The sequence below is a fragment of the Sus scrofa genome, chromosome 7, assembly GCF_000003025.6.
Source record: "Sus scrofa isolate TJ Tabasco breed Duroc chromosome 7, Sscrofa11.1, whole genome shotgun sequence".
In the NCBI taxonomy this organism is placed as follows: domain Eukaryota; kingdom Metazoa; phylum Chordata; class Mammalia; order Artiodactyla; family Suidae; genus Sus; species Sus scrofa.
The window spans coordinates 901,460-914,251 of NC_010449.5; the positions used below are offsets into that span (position 1 = coordinate 901,460).

The following is a 12,792-nucleotide window of genomic DNA, read 5'->3' on the forward strand; positions in this document are numbered from 1 at the left end:
CTGTGCTGGGGGCAGGGAGGAGCCAGCACTCCCCCCACCCCCCAGCAAGACAGGCCGCGTCTCTGCGAGGCGTCGAGGGGCTGCGCCCCCTCCCAGCCTGGCAGGTGCTCTCCGAGTCTCCTTCCTAAGCCACCCGTTCCCTTCTCTCAGGACCCTGGTCCGGTCCCTGCCCGGTGCTCCCTCGACTCAGAAACAGCCCGGCCCAGGCGCGTGTTGGCTGCGTTTTTGAGTGTGAACACCATGACGCTGGACACTGACAATTGACTGGGATCTTCCGTTTCTGCTTTCTCCTCAAAGGGACCAGGAATGTGTATTCCCAACAACAGAAAACACCACGGTCCAGCAAGGGGGCAAGGTGACTAGCCCCGCATTTTGCTCCCGTGGACACCCTATGGTCCAGGGACCCTGGGCCGCCTGGAGAAACAGCCTTGACCACACCTGGACTTTGGTCCAGTGGAAGTCGGTTCAGCCGTCCACCCCTGGGACCGTCGGATAATAAGCTTGTGCACCTTTAAGCTGCTAAGCCTGTGACTGTTTGTCGGAGAAGCAATGGGAAAGCAACATAGGTTTGGGCTGCAAAAGTGATGGGCATTTGCAGGGAGATTTGGGGGGGCAGGTGTCGGCAGGTACCTAATGCTCAGCCCACCAGGATGCCTTGTTGCAGGGTAGCTGTGGACTAGGCTGGATCTCAGAGCCTGGTGTCAGCGCCAGGAGCTCAGAGCCCGGCGAAGCAGAGAGACTCCACCCCCTCCCTTCACCGTGGCCGTGGTTTCTTCCACCAGATCAGGAAGTAGAGCCGTCATTCAAACGACCTTTCCTGCGTGAAGCTGCTGGGGCGCAGAACCAAATGCACACGCAATGAAAGAAAACCCCCGGAGCTGAAGAGCTCGTTCCTCCCAGACGCCTTTGATGACTGCTGATCCCACAGGGGCAGATGATGATGACACGAGGAAAATGAAAACGCAGCACAAGCAGCTTATACTTAGACCAGCCTTTCATCTTCAAGAGCCAGAATGCCTGCCTCCTGACTTCCGGGGCGGGTCTCTGTCTCCTCCGAGGCTCAGCTACCTGGACTCAGATAGGCATCACCTGCCAGTTGATATCAGCGCTTTGGTGTCAAACCCCCGAGGAGCCTCGAAGGCAGGGGTCAGGTGTCAAGGGTGGAAGGCACTTTAGTCCGGCCTGTGGCTCCTGATACAGATGCTTAGTATGTGAATCCTTAACCCGCGTGCTCACCCGAGTCTCTGAGACTGACCTCCTGCACCCAAACTTGCTGGCCTGAGACCAGCTCCTCTGTGCCCACCCCTACCCCATGCCCCTCCGGGGCTTCATCTCAGCTCGTGCACATCGAGCCTGACTCTGGCCTTCTGCCTCCGCCGGCTCCAGCTCGAGGCCCTGACGACGCAACAGAACTCAACCTGCAGGCGGGGTCACGGCATCTGCCCCCCCCTTCCTGCCTGCCCCCCACGTCACCATCGATCGGCTCCCTAACCCTGTGCTCGCCATCTCTGCAACGTCCTGGCCTCTGTCACTGCTCTCGCCTCTGATGCCCAGGCCCACGGAGCTCCTCGCTGTTCCTGCCCGGCCCAGCCCACGGCTTCCGAGTGCTCCCCCCTCTGGGGGAGGGGCACTGTGGGGCAAGGGTCCTCCCTCATCCACCTGCTCCCCACAGTGGCACCCACAGTGCTACTGGGGCTCGCTGCCCTCCTGAACCGAATCCCCAGGACCTCAGTCACACAGGGATACTGTGGCATTCTGAGCAGCTGCAGGTAAATAAGTTACATTATAAACATACATGACGAACCACTGGGGAACGCTGAGTATCTTCTGCACACCGCCCCCCGCCCCCCACGCCAGGCTTCGTGAGGCAGTGCCCAGCAGACTTGCCCAGGGACCAGCATCACAAAATACACAAAGCAGCTCGTGCTCTAAAGCCCAGCGCCTGCTCTCAGGGGGACGGAACAGGTACCAGAAGGCCAAGCACATGGGGCATAAGTGTTAGGAGGCGGGTCAGAGCTACTGAGTTAGGAAATGGGACCATCAGCTGTGGACCAACCGGGAGGCTTCCAGCTCTGAGTCAGACAACTGCTCAACTTTGCCCATCCTCCCTGAGTCAAGGGTGGGGGAGTGAGGCGGGAGGGGGTGGCCTTGTGGGGCAAGAGAAAGCAGAGGGTGCCAAGCAGACGGGCACGGCATGTGGGTAGACCCAGAGTAGTCACTATCCACAACGAACACTGTGCTGGGAAGAGCAAGTGGTAAGGAACCATTAGCCTCGTTGGGAACACAAAGCCACCGGGTGGAAGAAGGAAACGCAGTGTTATCCAGGCAGTCTCCACGGATGAAGACTTTCAAATTATACTTCTTTTGGAAGATAAAAAAGTCTTTTTTTTTTCTTTTTCAGCCTCGTGTCATACAGACGTTCCCAGGCCGGGGATTGAATCTGAGAGGCAGCTGCAGCAACACCAGACCCTTAAGAGTCCACTGTGCTGGGTCGGGGACTGAACCCACATCCCACAGAGACAAGCCAGATCCTTAACCTACTGCACCACAGCAGGAACTCCTTTTTTTTTTTTTAAGTCTTAATAGAACAGGAAGAGCACTGTCGATTTGTTTAAAGAACAAACAGCAAATAGGGATTTCCAAAATTCTGGAACACAGATCTCAGTGGTCAGAAATGCAAGTGAAGAGGCCAGAGCCAGTCCTGACTCCTGAGGGAAGGCACCAGAGCTCCTGCAGGTAGAGGCCGAGCTCAGGCAGAGGCTGAGCTTCCCGGGAAAGCAGTGGCAGGGGCTAAACGCAGCTTCCGAGACGTCGGAGCCTATGTTGTTGACGTCAAGCGGTCACTGCTGAGGCTCTAAATGAGGGTGGCCATTGCCCGGCCAGCCTTTGGGGGAAAGGCACGGATTCGGTAAGAGTTCCCTCTCGGTACAAGGAATGCTGGCATCTATACTAAGGATACCAGCGAGGTGTTAGGATGCGAGCAAAACCGTTTAGAAGCTGAGGGAGGTGCATCGTTGCGACTATTCAGAGAGACTTGAGTGGTATCGCTTCTAATCCGGATCTGATCATAAAACCTTCAAGGAAAACCAGGAGGGAGCTGGGGGCATTTCAGTCGGGACCCAATTATTATTTCATCAGGTCTGAGATGCTCGGAGGCGACGTGGCCGAGGGAAGGGCCGGCCTGGGGAGGAATGCCACCGCCCTGGGGTTCCCGCATGGGGTCCCGCGAAGCATGGAAGCACCGGGGGGGAATCCGAGAACCAACTGGAGGGGCCGAAACAAAGCTTTCTTGCTTAGGTCCAAGGAAGGAAGAGGGCAGGAAGGGCCAGCGTGATTAAGGAAAGGATAAAGATTAGCATGAGGAGCCTAAGAGGGGGCTTAAAACACATAAACAGTGACTTAGAGACATAAACTATTTATCAAATACAAGTGGTCAGAAGTTCAGAGAATAATTACACCAGAGGAAGCATTAAGACGGGGCATTAGCAGCAGCGTATTCCACAGCCCGCGGCCGCACACTCCACTGTGGGGGTCGCGGGCACGCGGGTCGAACCGCGGGGAACAAGGGGCCCGGCCTCTGTGGCTACAGCTCCAGGATCGCAGAGAGAGGGGCTGGCCCTTAATCCGCTCTGTCTGTGTCCTCCCGGGGGGCTCCCACTGCGCAGACGAGAACAAAGGAGCACGGGGGCCGAGGGGGCTTAGAGCCCCGGGTCAGGAGCAGCAGGACAGGGACACATCAGCCGCTGCCCGCTCCCCCAGCCTGAGAAGATGAGGGCCGGGGAGGGGGGTGAGAAGGTGGTGAGAGCAGCTCAGGACAAGAAAGGACAGTTCCAAGCCCCCCGGGACCTAGAGATGGCGCTGGGGGAAGCTCGAACTGGTATTTAGACGCGTCCTCTGATGACAGATCAGATTCCTGAGGTCTGGAAAGTGTTACCCAGCATTACTCTAAACAGGGCTACGAGGTAGAACAAGCAATTATGGGCCATTTAACTTAACATCATTTACAGAAAAATATTAGGCGACGTTTGCGGAGGGGACAGGTCGACAAGCATATGGTAATTTGATTAGAAACAGGCCACATGGTTTCACTGAAAGAAGGTGTTGTTTTAACTAGCTTGCTGCCTTCTTTGAAGTTGCTGCTTTTCCCAGTTCTAGATTTTTTTTTTCAGGATTTTTTTTTTCTAGTATCTATAAAGAATGGAGAGAAACATTAAGCATCTAAGTAAATAAGACAAAAACCAGTCACAAGTGCAGACGTTAGCGGTACAGTGGCAAGAAAAATGAAAGTTCAAGACACAAAATGCAGGGAGGAAAATCGAACTCCATCACCTGGTAGAGTTGAAACTGAAACATTTCTCACGAAACATAGACGACTTCAGTTTTGGTCTGGGAATGCGTTTTCCAGGCCATTTTCTAAAATGCGCTGCAGGAAAAAAATGTTGTTTGGTTGGTTTGTTTTCCTGAGAAAAAAATCTTAGCTTTTTTTCTTTTTTTTTTTAAAGTAAGATGACCACTTGGTGTGGTTAAAAATTTGGCACACTAGGAGGAATACTTCTTAACCCAACCTTTCTGAATTTTCCAAGTTGAAAATTCTCAAGCAAAAAGCAGATATCTTTGTTATTATTTTAAATTAAGTAATAAATCGATATCAATTTTCTTGTATTTACACGATGATTCCACACCACGGAACAGCTACTGCATCTTGGGAAAGAGGATCGGAAAGAATAAAAATCAAAGTACATGTTAACGTTCGCTAGAAGCCTGGATTAGCCGTGCTACTTGCTTCTCCGTGGTTAACACGCACGATTCGCTGTGATGTCAGACTCTACTTTCAGAGGCACTGGATGGAGATTGGCAGGTCCCTCGCCATCTACAAGCTCCACGAGGGCGCAGTGGGTCTGCCTTGTCCACGCTGAAGTCTGACGCAGGGTTTGGGAAATACCTGCTGCATGAATGAATAAATAACAACAACAGCACCCATGCTGGGTATGTGACTGTGGGCCAGACCTGGGTCTAATGAAGCATCTTGTAACTGGCTGCGAATTCTGAAAACAGCTCTTTGAAATTTCTATCATTCATCGCATTCTTAAAGGCAGGCAAACAAAGGCACTGACAAGGGACGCGCCTGAGATCACAGACGGAGCTTCGGAACTTGGGTGATTGTTCTGAAACGCAACACGGCTCCTTCTCTGCACTGGACACACAGCGCCCGGGCTCTGGGCACACGTGCACACGCACACACGCAGGCACACTCTCCGTGAGGCGGGAGCTTTCAGAGGCACGGGGCTCGGGTGTTAACAGGGACATCCTGCACCGAATGCCGCGCTGCAGAGGCAAAGGGGGCTTTGCGGTCTAACTGCCAGGGCCAACCTCTCCAAGTGGCAAAACTCCTAAACCTTCAAGGGAAACCCAGGGGTTTATAGGGCGAGACCCGAAAAATAGGACTCTGTTCTGCTCCAGTTGGACACGAGAGTCCTTAGCCCCAAACCCAAACGTTCTGGACTCGCCAGGCTGAGCAGGAGCAGGAGTGCGGGTCCTGTGCGGGGCAGACCGACGAGGGAAAGCATCGGGGAGGGGCGGCCCTCGCCCTGCTCACCGCCCATGGCCTCCTTCCCTCAGAGCTGCGTGTCCTCGGTTGGAACTTGGCCCCCAAAACCACGTAAACCTTCATCTCCCTTTAGTCTCGATCGGGGACACTGGTGCTCTGAGACCCGATATGTCTGTCCTTTCCCCCTTTTCCCCCCAAAGTTTCCTTCCTTCCTTTCTTTCTGTCCTTTTAGGGCCACTCCCACGGCATACGGACGTTCCCAGGCTAGGGGTCGAATCAGAGCTGTAGTCGCCAGCCCACACCACAGCCACAGCCACATGGGATCCAAGCCGTGTCTGCGACCCGCCCCCCAGCTCATGGCAACGCCGGATCCTCAACCCACTGAGCGAGGCCAGGGACGGAACGGCATCCTCGTGGACACCCGTTGGGCTCCTTACCCCGGAGCCACAACAGGAACTCCCCCCAAATTTTCTTAATGGTGTTTTTCTTTCTTTCAGTCCTTCCGGGACCATTTGACCCTAAGATCCAGTTTACGTGCTTGGCCTCAGAGGCCCCATGTGCCGAAGACACAGGGCCCGAGCTGGCCGGGAGAACCAGCTCTCTAGCCCCCGAGGAAGGGAGGGCAGAGTCCGCAGCACCTGCAGGCGCACTTGCAGACAGAGAGGGCGGACACTGCTCAGGCACGGAGTGTCCGTGTCCGCCCACTCCGAGTGCTGCTCGACTCCTGGACGTGGCGGCCCCTAGGGCCCCAGCCCTGAGCAAAAGCTCACGGGTTGACGGGCAGCCTCCAGTCGGGCCACCTTTCCCCGGGGAGCACTGTCCCCGCCGAGGCCAGAAGGAGCTGGGGAAAAAGCTGCTGTTCTGAGGAACGAGGGCCCAGTTTAGTCTCCTGACACCAGGAGCGCTGAGCTGAGAGGGGGACAGACTTCACGCCACTCAGAGGCCAGGAAGGTCCAGCTCGGTGACCCTGCAAGCCCAGCGGCAGGTGAGGAGGGAGGCGGGAGGTGCGGCCCGGTGGCTGCGGGGACGCCTGCCTGCTCGAGAGGCGCAGGGCCTGGCGGGAAAGGGGCCCGGCCGGGCTCCGAGGCCCGGCCGCTGGTCCGAGGGTCCTTTCCCTGCGCAGCCGTTTCTTTCCTTCAGCGTCCTTCTCCACCGCCCGCGCCCCAGAGAGAATGCCGGCCGAGCGGGCCTTCCTCCCTCCTGAGCTTCGAGACTGTGCTGGTGTCAGAGGGGGAACGGGCACGTCTGCGCTGCGACCGGTCGAGCTTTCAGAGAGGACGGGTTGCGGGTGGGCGCAGAGACCCATCTGCCCACTCGCGGTGCGGAAAAGCGACGGTCCTCCCGCGGGCGTCGGGGCCGGACAGGCGGCCCCCCGCGTCGGCGGGACAGTGCTGGGCCCCCGCCCGGGACCTCGCGGGCGTCGCCTGCTGCGCGCACGCCCTCCCCGCCGCATGGGCACCACTGGTGCAGGAGGCGGGCCCAGGGCAGACCCGGCCGGACGGGCTCCCTCCTCTGCGTCCCCACCTGTGTGTAGGACGCGCCGAGCGAAGCGTCCGTCCGTGTGAAACAAGCCGTTTGGTGCCCGGGGTGGGGGGCACGTTCACGTCCTTCCCGGGCTTCCCACCTCGGGAGGCGCCACCAGAGACACGGAGAAGGCAGGTCTGTCCCTGCAGTCGGGCCACACGGCATCCGAGAGCCACCGAGGGAACATCGGTCTCTGGAGACGCTGCTCCATCGGCTCAGGTGCGCTGAAAGCGCTGAGCTGTCGCCACGCGAAGGCGGCCCCCGTTCACGTGACAACACCGAGCTAGAAGCCTGTTTAGCTCGAGGAGAGGAAGAGGCTGTGTTCTCACAGCCCAGAGGTCACCTCTCAACCCGGACCCTCTGGCGATCACCGGCCAGCTGGCCGTCAACATTCCCAGGCACCAAGTCCCTTAGCGCCTCGCTGGAGAGCTCCCGCTTGGGAGACAGACACCACCTCGGCAAAGCAGCCCAGCAGAGGGTCAGGCGGTACAGCCGACAGGTGCATAGGGCACACAGCGTGCGCAGAAAGGGAACGTGTACAGGTACGTGGGTGTGCTGTGTGTCTGTGTGTGTGCGTCTATGTGCGTGTGAGCGTCTGAGTGTGTGTGTCTGTGTGTTGAGTGTCTGAGAGTGTCTGTGTTGTGTGTATCTGGATGTTGTGTGGGGGGTGTGTGTGTGTGTGTGTGTGTGAGAGAGAGAGAGATAGAGAGAGGCAGTGGCCTCGGGTTCTCGACCCCGCAGGCCGTGGACGGCCCTGTGTGGCAGGGCTCCTGCGGGTCCGGGCTCAGTCAGGCCCCCAGACGAACTTGCGGGGACCCGCGCCTCCCTTCCGAGGCCCAGCCCTGCCCGGGGTGGATCTCGCGCTGCTTCCCCGCACACGGCCGCAGAGCCCGTGGGGAGGAGAGGAGCACCTCGAATTCAGTTTCCTGGGCTCGGTTTGGAGACACGCAAGCGCGCGCGCGGGCGCGGAGGGGCGGCGCCGGCGGGGGCGGGGCGCTTACCACTTCGGTGGGGCGGTAGTACTTGAGGTCCACCCTCACGTGCACCCTGCCGCTCTCCTTGCACCTGCCCACTTCGTGCTCGTCCTTTCCTTCCCACCTGCGGAGAAGAGAAGACGCGTCAGCCCGGCGTGCTGGGCCCCCGGCAGGCCCAGTCCCCGACGGGCCTCTCCCCGCAGCGGTGCGCGGCGTGGGAACGCGGAGGAACCGGGCGGCTTTCGGGGACTTCAGAGATTGCGTACTTCTCCAGATCGGTCTTCATGAAGTCAGTGACTACAAATTAATCTCCTCTGTCTGTCCCTTCCTTTTAAAAACACGTTGGGGGCAGTTTTCAGAGAATTCACTATAAATTCAGCGCACTCCACTTAGTAAGTTTCGTGCCCTTGTTACCGTCGCGTCACGATTCCCGGCGGCTCCTCGCTTTGTCCCGCAGCCGGGCCACTGGGAGACCGACGGTGATTAATCCCACAAAGTGCAACGACAAACGCTCCTGTCCTGCTCCGCCTCTGACGCAGCTCGAGGCCATGCGGGCTCAGGCTTCCCTCCCTCAACACGCAAGGCCGATAACAGCTAAGGACCCCGAGCCCAGCCCGACGGGTCATAGGCCGAAGGGGCGCATTCACCAGTTTCGAGAGGAGCCTCGGCCGGAGCTCCATCGTCCCTCTCGTTTGGAAAAGGAGCGAGGCCACTGGCTCTCAGCTGACCTCTGGCTTTCTACAAACTGATACCCCAGCAACGAAAAATACAATCTCATTTGAATTGTTTTTACAAGTGGAACTTTTTGGCAAAGAAAGAAAATGACAAAGAAATGCCTGATTTCAGGGCCTGCTCCCCGAGCGGGCCGGCTGAACCCGCCTGAGAGCTCCCGTGACAAAGGGGCAGTTCTGGGCCCCCCGCCCCCTAGTCCCAGAGGGCATCTGAAGAAAAGGGCACTGTGCTGGTGCTGGCTCGTCCACCGCAGGTGCCACTGCCAAGGGGCACTGAGTGTTGATGGCGGTTGTGGATGGACACAGATGCGGCAGCGGAGACGGAACCTGACCTCCTGGGCTTTCCCGCTGACCCGTCACCTGGAGTCCGACCTTGATCCACTTCCGACAGCACAGCGTGGGAGAGCGCCCCCTCTTGTCTTTCTCAACATCCTCCCATGTCCGCAGGGAAACACCCTCTGAGGAAAGTGAAGGGCGCGCCTTGGTGGGGCCTGACCTGCTGGGTACCGCGCCCACCTGCTTCGCTCAGGGGAGTGGTCCTGCCCACACCCGCAGGCCGGCTGCCGGCTCAGCGCGGTCCGTTCCGACCACCAGGGCCTCTCGGGGCCGCTTTGCAGTTCTGCCGAGAAGGGGCAAAGTCGGGAGGGACCTGTACCTGAGGTGACCTGATGCCCGCAGGCCTCCCCTGCCTTCTCCTGATGCTGGTGGCTGAGCCCCCGGCTGCAGATGCGTCCACCAGCCCGGCCGCCCCTCCCAGGATGGCAAATCGTGGCCTCGCCCTATAATTGATATGGCCTCCCCGACAAGCAACGACCGCCAAGGAAAGGGCTGGAAAGCAGCACTGAGTTGGCAGAATCCACTTTCTAACTTGCTCTTGATCTGCAAGAGGGCAGTGAGCAGCCGTCTCAGCCAAGGGCCCGAAATGCTGAGCTACAGCCATACAGACACTCCTGTGTTAACAAGTCAAAGGTAACAGCTGACCTGTCCTAACAAGTCAAGTCATGCTGTGGCCGGAAGCAGAGCTGCGATGTTCATGAGATGACAGTGGCAACAGGGAGCAGACGGACGGCTCAGCTCATTAACCGCAACTAATGCCCATTAATTTAGACTAATAGCTCCTCAGCAGGGGTCCTGGATCATCCAACTTTTCAAATAAGTTGTGGGCTCCAAATGGGCATTAAATAGCAGGAGGCAGCCTGAGGGCGACGGCACCCAGCAGTCAGGCAAGAGGTGCTTTTCAACCGCACCCGCCCGGGAGCCCTCCCAGGAACAAGCAGAGCAAAGCGAGCAGCTGCTCTCGAGTCTGGGCTGGGACGGCGCTCTGGGGGCCGTTTCCAGAGCACAGCTCCAACAGGGTACACGTGTGCAAACAGGAGCCGCCAGCAGCTACGACTTCCTGGCCAAGGACATGGGCCACGTGGGAGGAACGGCAGGTCCCGGACGAGGTCGGTGGTGGCACACACGTGGCCTCCTTCCCTGGGCCCCTGCAAAAGGAGCAGCCTCACAAGGCTAAAGGACAGAGACAGGCGAGCGGCACCCAGGTCTGGGGCTGTGGAGCAGGTGAGCGAGCGCTACAGGACGAGCAGAAGCCGGAGAGGCAGACGCGCGAGCCGGCCGCAGCAACACGGACCCTGGACCCACCTGGCCCTCGGGGAGCCCCCGGACGCTCAGGGCGGGAGGTGGGTGAAACCCCCCCCAGAGCAGTCTGACGCCCCACCCCTCCCGGGTCCCCATCACAGGGCAGCAGCCTCGCCCTCCCTGCGGAAGAAGGGGGCGGATTGAAGGTCACTGGGCCCCGGGTGGGGGTGGGGCCACCACGTAGAGAACAGCAAAGGTAGGTGGACTGCCTGCTGGGCCCCAGGGCTCCTCAGCCCCGACCTTGGGGTGAGGCTGCTTCTCCTGGGGGGGGGAGATGGAGTGAGACTGGTCCTCCTCCAGGGAGGTTGGGGGGCTGGGGTGAGGCTGGTCCCCCTCTGGGGGTTCTGACTCTCCTCTGGACTCAGATTCTCCAACTAAAGGGCCCTTGGGGGCACCCAGGGTGACCAGGACCCCCCAAGCTCTGATTATGTCCTCAAAATCTCCAATCGGCTTTTGGGGTCCTCTTTCAAACATAAGCAGAAAACCAAGGATGACCAGACAGACAGACCTGTACGAAGACAGACGCCACCACAGACCAATCAAAAGATAGCAGCTTGGAGGCAACAGAACCAACGGGGAAGAACAAACCCAAGCCCTCGCATGTACTTGTGCTGGTGTCTTCAGAGAGACAGGGAATGCTGCCACAGAAGCAACAGCAAGACACTCTATTAAAAGGACAGTTTGGGGGAAAAAAGATTTAGAAATTGAAACAAGTTCAGAAATTAAGAATTCAAGAGAAGATTCTGAAGATAAAATTGAGGAAATCTCCCAGAAAGCAGAGCAGAGAGACGGAAATCTGACAAAGGAAGAGAGGACAGCAGGAGGTGGTCCTGAGAGGCCAGTGTAGCAGCATTTCCAGAAAGAGAACAGAGAACAAGTATCTTACAAACGCATCTAGAAAAGTGGTCAGAGTGGAACGTGCACCTCCAGACTGAAAGGGCCCCTGAGGGCGTTTCAGAACGTGGGGACAGGGAGAAGGTCCCAGGGCCAGCGGGAGGGGGAGGTGGCGTGGCCCCGCGCCAAAGGGACACACACATCAAAGCCCCAGTGCAAGGCCTCATGGTTCTGCAGGGAAGAGACTTCCACCCGGAAATGTGCGCCAGCTCGCCTGGTCCTTCTGAGGACAGAGGGGGACATTTTCAGATGTGCTTGGTCAAAAAATATCTGCGTCGTGTGCACCATTCTCAGGAAACCTGTCAAGATTTTGCTTCAAACCTCGGAGTCTTAAGAAGGTGCTGGAAAACAGGGGATGCCAACGGTCGAGGGACGGCCGCCTTCACGCTGCCCTTCCACACCCACGTCCCCGTAAAGTCCACCGCGGAGTCCACACCGAGCCTCGGACAGCGTCGCCCGGGAGGGGCCCCGGGGGCCGGGTCTGCGGAAGGGCCCGCAGGCCGCCTCCAGCGCACCCTGGGCCACAGAGCGGGGCGTCCTCACGGGGCCTCGCAGACGCCGCTGCCAGCACGCCGTGGCCCCTGGCCCGCATCTCCCTTGCTTTCTGCTTTCTTGCCAGGGTCCCTGGACACGGTGAAGTAGAGAAGCCCCACTTTCCAGCCGTCTCGTCTCAGGTGTCATCCTCAGGAAAGCCGATGGTGTGACTGGCAGCGCCCAGCAGGGGCGGCTCCACGATCTACCCGGAGACCCCGAGGGCCGTGCCGACCGGTCCGCCGGGGGCGCCTCCGGGCCTTCGCTCATGCCATCCCACCCACTTGGAATGCAAACCGACTCTCAACTCCACCCACGTCCCGCTTCGCCCACGGCCCTCGGACGTCGGCCCTCCCGCCAGTCACGCTGCTGTGACTCCTGTGCTGATCCAGGGACGGGCCCAACACCCTCATCCTTTGTGACATCTGCACAGCACGTGTTCTGTTGTCACCTAGGAGCCTCTACTTGTCCAGGGCAGCCTGGCCCTAGAGTAAGAAAGTGGGAGAGGGCCCACCATCCCCTTGGCCTCAGGCTCAGTCCCCCCACCCCCCCATTCAAGGGGCGACTTCAGGGGCTGCAGTAGTTCCGAGGATCTGACACACTCTAGTCAAAGAGCTGGGTGCACATCTAACCCGGACGTGTCACCAACTCACACACCTGCCGCTTCAGCTCGGGTCCATGTGCCGTTAGGCTGCTCTGGGTGGGCTGTAAAGAACGGGGTAGCCCCCCTGGTGTCTCAGAAGTGCATCAGCATGAAGTGGCTGGACTTCCCAGTGGGCAGACTGTCTCAACGGTGAGGTGACCCTGTCTCTGCGCCACGACTGACGCCTGGCCGAGGCCTCAAAGGCTGGGTCGGCGGAGCTGTCGCCGTGGAGTTCTCAGGGCGCCCACACCCAGGGTGGACTTTCCAGGCAAGCTTCCCTCGGGGACAGTCTTGGGCCCCACGCAGATG

At 58.8% G+C, this 12,792-nt stretch overlaps 1 protein-coding gene across 2 annotated transcripts in view; it reads right to left on the bottom strand.

The window, feature by feature from the left end:
• The window catches only part of GMDS (GDP-mannose 4,6-dehydratase), a 436,476-nt gene that overhangs the window by 52,372 nt on the left and 371,312 nt on the right, over positions 1-12,792 (bottom strand). For both annotated transcript variants that reach the window (XM_021099748.1, XM_021099749.1), the window contains one exon: positions 8,074-8,170. In XM_021099748.1, coding sequence (XP_020955407.1) covers positions 8,074-8,170 — 97 coding nt within the window. The remainder of the gene's footprint in view (positions 1-8,073; positions 8,171-12,792) is intronic.